We start from the raw sequence: 9,074 nt of genomic DNA on the forward strand, positions 1-9,074 counted from the left end.
TGACCAGAAAGCCCTGCTTGACTTGCAGTGTGGAGCATGAACTTTACCTGGGTGGAACCAAACTCCCTTTTTCCTTTTTTTGTTGTTTGGGTTTTTAATTTGTAAAAACAAACAAAACCCCCAAACAAAGAAACAAAAACCAAACAAAAACCCCCTGCTGCAGGCTGTTGAAGGTAGCTACTGGAATGATGGGCATCTGCACTTGCTACCTTTGTGGTCTTTTTCTAAAGATAAAAGTACACTATAGGTTGAAGAGTGTACCATAGTTCTAGTCAACATTAGTGCCCGTTGCAGTGGAATAATGCACTTACATGTTACCTCTTTTATATCCACAGCAAGTTGGAATTGACAAAGGCGATATCCCTGATCTTACACAGGTAAGCTGCTCTTGTAGTCTTTTTGGACCTGTGTAACTGAAAGTTCTGTAATTAGGGAGCACACCAGGAATGTAAGTGTTGGTAGGAAGTCATACCACCTAACATTTTAAAGCCCTCTCAACTTTAGAACTGCCCAAAGCTATTTTTGAAGACTGATATAACTAAAATAACGTCTTTCACAAAGACTTGAAATCTATAGTTGAAGGGTAGACTGTTTTGCTCTTTCCTTGCTGAAGGACAAACTTGTAGCATCAGGTTTGATGACAGTACATAGAGATTGTCTTGTGACTTGCTTCATAATCTCTCTCTGATGCAGTCTTGGTCCAGAGATGAAATTCAGAGCAGCACTGGCGCTACTGTCTTGGCCTAGGTATAGTGAAGTCTAAATGCCGAAGTTGTGATTTGATTGCTGAACTTCTCTGTCAGTGTGCATCAAAACTTTTAACATCAAAATTCACTTATGCTGTAGCTGCTTAAATTCTATTGTGTGGGTCCATTTTCAATATGGCTTGCAAATTGGCCTGAGTGCCTGGCTTTGTGTTTAATGTGAAAATGATATTTGCTTGGAGGAAGAGATCCATGCTGAAGAGTTCATTCGTGGCAGTTTTGATGCCAGTAAAGTTGGAACAGAAGAGCATCCCAAACTGCTTAACAGTTGTAAATCCTAAGTGTTCATAACCTATCAAAGTGTAGTTTTTGAAAGCCTCCTGACGGCCTGGTTTAAATGAGCATCAGAATAGTGGTTCTCTTGGTTAAAAAGCCTGTTAAAAATTCTGAAACTGAGACATGATGTGAAGGTGGAGACTTTTAATCTTTACAGGTTTTAGATGCTATGGGGCTATGAAGTCTGGCCACTCTTTCAGCAGAGGAAAGCTTAGGCTTCTAGCAGCATGTGGAATACCAAATAGTTTAAGTAGTACGCTCACCTAACTCTGCACCTCAGGGGCTCTTTTTTTAACAAGGTCCAGTCAGTTTTGAACTAAGTCCTTGAACCAGAAGAACTGACCTTAAGCTCAGTTAATGAAATACGCTTTATAAATTTCTGTAGCACTTTTATCTCCTTCTGCTTGTGTTGCGTCAGCCTGCTGGAAAGGCTGCCTGCTGGGACCACACAAGCCCGGTTCTGCATCATCAGTCAGTGCCACACTTGCGCAGCAGCACCTTAGTTACTGCTGCCGGAGGGTGCCTTTCACCTCATGAACCAACACTTTAAAATAGAATAGGATAGTTCCTGTGGAAAGAAGGGATCTACAATGATCATCTTTTCCAACTGCCTGACTACTTCAGCGGTCTACTCAGGTAGTCCCTCAGAGCTGTATTCTCCCAAAGCCTGCTTGGGACTCACTTGCTTAAGGCTAATTTGCAACATGCTGTGGATGGTGGGTAAGACCTAAGCAGTGTATTTTGGTGAGAAATAAAAAAAAGGTGAATAATAAAACTGAAAAACTGAATTTCAGCTAATAAGTAATACATAATTGTATATAATACCAAGTGGTATACCTAAACTCCTAAAACAAGCCATGGCAATAGTCGGTACTGTTCAACGAGAGGTTGGTCGTGTTGATGCTTGATGTGTGTACGTACCTCATAAATCCAAAGAAGCAGTCACAGTACTGAAATACAAGTTGATGGCTGTCGTCTTCGGGCTTTCTAGTTTAACTGCAAAGTTTTGGAGGCTGAGGAGGCATTTTGGCAGCTGACTGATAGATTAGTCTAATGTTGAAGCAGTATCTAGCAGAAATTAAGCAGTGTTCAGTGTTGCAAATTGGATACCAAACAATATTTAATTTCCAAGTTTTTGTATCTGGGTAGAAATTTTCTGAAGCTTTCTCTTGTGAATTCTGTTTGATAAATGAGTTTCATATTACCTTGTTGGCTTTTAGGAAACCTGCAGAGCTATTTAAAGTGTGTAGAGGCAACTGGTAACAGAAAATAATAGATTTTTTTTTTTTAAACATAGCTTTCTGCTTACATGTTTAAGTAGGCACAGCTTGTATCTTATGCTATAGCCTTTTTGAATAAATAGAAGTCTGAATCTTTTTTTTTTGGCAAATGAAAGCCTTTGCTCATCTTTTTCTTGCTGCTGGAGAATTCTTGTAACTAAGTCACTTGTGTTTAACCATATTCTTTCTTGTGCTCAGATTAGTTGAAAATTAATAAATACGCCTGTAAAAGCAGTATTGGTTAAGATGTTTCTGCATTGCATATGTACATGGGACATATTTAAACTCAAGCCATCATTTAAGGATTTTTTTTTTTTTTGAGCATTTAAAATTTCTACATGTGTTAAGTTACCTTACTGCTCAGTTTCAATGCCAAAATTGATATGCCTTACACTTAGCAGTGCATTGGTACTAGCAGGTACTGAGCATCCTGAAACATCTGATCTAATGAGCCAGCTGGTTTTCAACATATTGTACATAAGAGCCGTGGATAGTCTGTTTTCAAGCATCACAAACTGACTCTTCTGATGCATATGTGTACCCTGAAATTAAAAACCTTATTTATGAAAAACACCGTAGGTATTGCTGTCAGGTATTGTGGTTGATCTGAAAGAGACTGCTAAAGAGAATTCCCCGTTTAAAGATGCTACCATTGACGAACTGGTAACCCTGATGAAATACTTGACTATTATATGCTGCCGTACCTCTCAAGGGTTTCCTCCTTGCTTGTTGATCTTGTAGGATTCTACTTATCTGGACTCTATTTTTATACTGGAGTGGCTAAGCACACTGTCATTTGCATTTATGACTCCTTTTACTATCTGCCATTGTAACAGCAAGCGCATGCCTGGGGTTATTGCCTGACCACAAAAGGTTGCTTGAAATAGAACCTAAGATCAGGGAGGCTTGAAAAAGCTTAGTTTTTGTAGATGTCTAAAATAGTAATCTTTCTGAATTTTGAGTTAGCTGCTGGGCTTGGTAATCTGTACCTGGCTACCATTTTAAGAAGAAACAGCTGTAAGGTTTTTGTGATGTTGGGAGCCTCGAACCAAAGGTAGCTGCTTTTGGGGGCATTGGAAAGGACTTTTATTTTTGTGGTTTTTTATTTGTTGTTTTGTTGGGTTTTTTTTAACTGCAAATATTATCTAACCCTCTGGTCATGAAAGTTGACCCTGAACCTATTACTGTTAACTTAACCCTGTGGATGCCTGTGCTGTTGTCAATGCTCAAGACTGACTTAAAGCATGATCAGCAGCATGTCCTGGATTTAGGCTTCAGGCACTATTTAGTAGAGGTAAATGCTTTCTTTTTGCAAATTTGTACACAGTATTATCTTTCAAAGGCTGTCTTTTCCTGAATACTTCTAGCATGGAAATCCACTGTTTTCACAGTGGTGTAAATAAAGTAACAGCATGAGCATGCACATGGTAGACTTCAGGGAAGCTGGTGCTAGGTTTTGAAGTATCGTTAGGTTAATGTATTGATTGTGTTTAAAAGTGTATCTTTCTCTTTGCTTTCAAGGCTCCTAGCAGTCTCATGGAGACCCTTGAGCAACATCTAAACTCACTGGAAGGAAAAAAACCTGGCAACAAGTAGGTATATATGTTGTACCGTGTATCAAGGCATAATAGTAACAATGTGAGACTAGATGATTAGGTTTGCGTCCCCCAACCTCCTTTTGTCACTTTGGCTGGAAAATAAGCTGTGGTAAGACTAGGCTTTTACTTTCCCTTACAAATGCGTCTTAATAGCAACTTTTTTTTCTTACTGGGGGGGCTGGGGAAATGACACAGCAAACAACTAGACACTTCCCAAAATGAAGTAAAATTAACTGTGGAAAACTCCTAGAAGGTACTGTTTTTCACTGCTGCTAAGGCTTTTATCAAAATTGGTTTGTTTTCTAATGGCTTTGCATCTTCTTACTAGATACTTGTCATGGCTAAGTCTAGGAAGGATTAAGCTAAACCTGTGTTTTCTCTTTTACTGTTGCTTTCCTTGCAATTTAGTGAAGGGTAAGTACATATGTTTACATATCACTTGCATGCAGATGTGGTTATGGTCTTTTTAAGATGGCTTGAACAATTTGAAATAGGTATCATCTTTAAATTGTACCTAAACTGTTGTTTACTTTTTTATATAGTTATTAAGTTTTTTCTAGTAATTTCTGTCTTAGCTCTGGATCATCTAATCAGTTCTACAGCTTCTAGGACTTACCCAATTCAAGTAACCATAGGATGGATGCTATTTCAATGTTGGTGCAGTTTTAACTTCCAACTCCTCCTTTCATCTCTTAGATCAAAGCAGCTCTAAAAATATGTGGCAGTGTTTTCATACCTCATAATAATGAAAATAAATGAATGCACTGATGTACATTTTAACCTACCATTAAGGCTCTGTCTGTTACTGTTAGTGTGATTTTTCTTGCATGTGGGAGAACTTTCCGCTTGGACTTTCCAACTAACAGTTTCCATACTTTTAAATATCACTATTTTAAAGTAACTGACTTCCTGTAAAAGAACAGTAGACTTTGAAAATTTGCTGACACATTCTCAGAAGACTTCTGTTAGATAACTGCTTCCATATTCTGCTGCTGTTGCATGACTTTATAATATGGTGACATCTTGCCCCAATAACTCTTTCCTACTAGCTCCTGTAGACCCTAACTCAAGACACTTGTATGTATCTCTGCCTTTCCTGTATTTAGTAGAGCTTATTTAAAAGGCAGAATAATCCTGTGATAGCAATTAGCTTGAAAGATTCATTTAAGCTTTGAAGTAACAATTTACATTCCTTGTCTAAAGTGATGCATGAAAATTTGAGAAATACGGCGGGTGTGCAATTGTAGAGATCTTCAGAAAGCTGTCATGCTTAGCTTTGGTCTCTGCATGATTTTTGATGCCTAGAAACATAGTTTCCAAAAGTGTACCTATCTGAACCCCCCTCCCGCATTTTTTTTTTTCCTAGATCTGGGGCTCCTTCTCCTCTGAGCAAGGTAAATACTGTCAATTGCTGTACTAGTTAGCTCTTGTTCAGGTGTTACGCTTTGGAATATCTTAAGGGCATAAGGAGTTAAATTTCCATCTCCTAATCTGCTTTTTAGCCTTTGCCACCTAGGCCCTACCAAAGTGACAAAGTTGCATCTTTAAATGGCCTTGTAAGTAATTGCCCAATGAAAGCACTTTGCTGATCTGAAGGGCTGTAGGACTTATACCAGTGCAGGATTTGATGGTCACACTTTGTGAAAACGTAAAAGATACCCATCTCAACTCTTTTTTTGTTTTTTTTTTTTAATCCTCATGTCAGTGAGAAACTTAGTCCGTACTATTTGTCCTCCAAATTCTTCACTGCATTTGCAGCATTTTAGGAGGAAGTGCTGTCTCTTTTAAAAATACATTTATGTGAAAAGCCAAGAAAACTTTCATCTGATATACCTAATTTAAGAATTCAGTGAGACTGTTCACCTTAATCTAAAGCAAGAGTTGCCAGTGAAAACATCTTGGTTTGAGTGTCAGATAAACTAACTTTACAGTGTTAGTAATAATAGTTCCTGGTATCCCTGAAGCATTGCCAGGTGCCATGGTTTTGTGTCTAATAGTGGGTGTTGTGCAGGAAAAGCTCAGTGAAAACTTCTGCTTCTTGAGAGAGACAGTTCAATGGTTGGTTCTAGTGAAAGCTCTTAAATTTCTTTCTGAAGAGCACTTTTTAAAAAAACTGCCATGGTTTAACCTGACCGGCAACTAAGCACCATGCAGCTCCTCGCTCACTCCCCCCTTCCCTCAGTGGGATGGGGGAGAGAATCGGAAAGAAAGTAGGAACCATGGGCTAAGATAGAGACAGTTTAATAAGAGAAAATAATAATATTAACAATGAGAATGGTAAGAGAATATACAGAAAATACAAACAAATGATGCACAATGCAATTGCTCACCACCCACTGACTGATGCCCAGCCCATCCCGAGCAGCGATCACTCTCCCCCCGCCTGACCAACTCCCCCCGAGCATGACATCATATGGTCCGGAATAGCCCTTTGGCCAGTTGGGGTCAGCTGTCCTGGCTATGTCCCCTCCCAGCTTCTTGGGCACCTGGCAGAGCTGAGAGCTGAGAAGCCCTTGGCTAGACTAAGCACTACGCAGCAACAACTAAAACATTAGTGTGTTATCAACATTCTTCTAGTACTAAATCCAAAACACAACACTATATCAGCTACTAGAAAGAAAATTAACTCTGTCCCAGCTGAAGCCAGGACACAAACTAAACCCCTCTTATCCAATATGGTAGGAGTTGGTGAGAACTACATTATGGCTCAAAGTGTTCTTACAGTGTTAAGTAACCCCCTCTTCCCTGGTTCACATAAAGAATTTGGACCAGTTTAGTCTCAAACCTTAGTAAAGGCTTAGAGTACTAAGGTGCTGTTGTGGATGAACAGTTATTTTATTCTATGGACAAAATGAAGGGTCTGGCAGGTGTAGAAACAAACCCACAGACATACTCTGTTCTTCCCATCTTCAGGATGGTCTTAAAACTGAGAGGAGGGGGTTTGCTGGGGAGCAAACTGTTTTCTTGGAACTTGCTGAGAATCCTTTGACACGTAGGAACTGTTAGTTACCCTAATGGGGGGTTTAAAAGGCAGGACAGGCAGCTCCAGATCACAAGTCTCTGAGTTAGTTGCCTAGATGTTGGGTGAGTCTTGAACCCAAGGGACTAAAGCTCGTATGACACTGGCCACTGGGGTCTGCAGGTGCTCTGAGTGCATGTACGGACATTTCCTCTTGAGCCAGGCAATGCTATGTGGAGTCACCTTGGTGTTTCTCAACTCTACCACCCTCTGAAAACTTAGCCCAGTCCTCCTTAAATTCTTTCACAGCTCACAATAAGAGAGGGCCTGATGTCAAAATTGGTTTTTTAAAGTATGTGAATCTGTGCATTAGTTGTTTGTGGAGAAATGCTGGTATATTGAATGTATATTTAAAATATTTCTCCAGTCTTCCCCAGCCACAACTGTTACATCTCCTAGTTCTACTCCAGCGAAAACTATTGATACATCTCCACCAGTTGATCTTTTTGCAACTTCATCTACAGCTGCTCCAGTCAGGTAAGTTAAAAAGCATATTTGAGTTACTGAGCTTGATGTAGATGCCAAAGTCACGCTTGTAACAGGAGGCTTGCTTGCAAGATTTTGCTGACTTTACAGGTAGCATACATCAGTATTGAATAAGCTATGTTATTCTACCAGTATAGATCACAAATGGGCTCTGACAAAACAAACAAAAAAATTGTGGCGATTTATTTTCAGTGTAGTAGTGATGTTGTACTGTTCCCAGCATAAACGTCTAATTGAATAGACTGAAGTAATGAGCAAATCCAAAGTAGTCTTTGCTGACCTTCAGTATTCTGTTTCTAAAACTGCTGAAATAAGATTCCTTTTTCTTGCTATTCAAATCTGTTAATGAAGCACAAAAATAATGAACTTGTGGAGGTTAAAATAAAAAATAAACATTCAACCAATGGGAAAAGCTGAACCTTGCTTCCAAGTCAAAACCAGAACTGCTGTTGCTTGCTGTAATGAGCAGAAATGAAAGAACTCTAGACATGTAAAAGCTCTAAGCTTGAACCAGAAGTCTGAAGATGTGACTAACTTCACTTAAATATCAGGTGAAGTACTTCACTGAAGAAAGAGCTTCTATTTTTTATTATTTAAATGTTCTAAATTAACAAGACCTTGTTTCCTAAGCAAATATCTAACTGGCTTAAGCCATAGAAGTTTTACCAATTCTTGTCTGCCTAATGCCTATTTATTGCCTGGAGATGCGGGTTTCTTGCTTTGTGACATGGCACAATGAAATACTGAAGTGTGGATGGAGATGTTCTCAGTCGCAGCAGTTATTTGCTCTGTTCTTAGGGACCACCTGGGATTTTGGGGGTTGGGTTTGGAGTTTTTTGTTTGTGGGTTTTTTTTTTTATTTGGTTGGTTGTTTTTTTAGGATTGTAAAAGTCTCATAGATCTGTTGCAATGTCATTATCAAGAAATGGAAGTAAGTTAAAGTCCCACCCTGGGGTGTAATGTATTCTTGGCACTTACTGCAGTAGAGGTGTTTATGGCCACTGCTCTTCTCCTAAGGCCTGAAAAAAAGGTGTCTCTCAATGGTTTCATCAGTCATCCAAACTAAGGGTAATTCCTGCAATCCAGTCATGATTTTTTTTTTTTAAACTCGCTTAAAATGGACAAATTCCTTCAGTATTTAATAGCTCTCTTCCTTTCCTTGGCAGCTCTTCCAAACCATCCAGTGATCTTCTGGATCTTCAGCCGGATTTTGCCGCTGCTGGGCAGGCACCTCCAGCAGCCCCTGCTGGAGCCACTTCATGGGGAGGTAGAGAAACCTCACTGTCAGCATCTCTTCTTGCAGTCTCCGTCGTCTTGCTTGGCTGAACTGAAACCTGGCTCTTTCTCTGCGAGCACAGGGTGTTCCCAGCACACGCCCAGGCTTCTGCTGACCTGACACTCAGGCATCCCTTCGCGGCAAAAGGCTACTCCTTTTTCCAGGGATATGCATAATAGTATAAGCTGCTTATAAGGGCCTGACTGCAAAGCTGGGGGGAGCCAGGATTACATGACTAAAAGTGAGCAGAAAGGGGACGGCTGAAGGTGAACAGGTAGGGTAGGCACTTTAAAACAGAAGAACCAGAACTGCTCATGTGCTTATTGGCAAGGTGAGGGCAGAAATCAACCCTTCTGTTCATAAAGCAAAGGCCAC

The 9,074-nt window shown here is 39.8% G+C and overlaps 1 protein-coding gene across 1 annotated transcript in view; it reads left to right on the top strand.

The window, feature by feature from the left end:
* SNAP91 (synaptosome associated protein 91) overlaps positions 1-9,074 on the top strand; it is a 68,897-nt gene that overhangs the window by 29,094 nt on the left and 30,729 nt on the right. The window contains 6 exon segments of the mRNA XM_035903892.1: positions 336-377; positions 3,842-3,912; positions 4,327-4,332; positions 5,285-5,312; positions 7,305-7,414; positions 8,590-8,690. Of these exon segments, the coding sequence (XP_035759785.1) occupies positions 336-377; positions 3,842-3,912; positions 4,327-4,332; positions 5,285-5,312; positions 7,305-7,414; positions 8,590-8,690 (358 nt within the window).

Source organism: Egretta garzetta, unplaced genomic scaffold (assembly GCF_000687185.1).
Source record: "Egretta garzetta isolate BGI_Z169 unplaced genomic scaffold, ASM68718v1 scaffold430, whole genome shotgun sequence".
In the NCBI taxonomy this organism is placed as follows: Eukaryota; Metazoa; Chordata; class Aves; order Pelecaniformes; family Ardeidae; genus Egretta; species Egretta garzetta.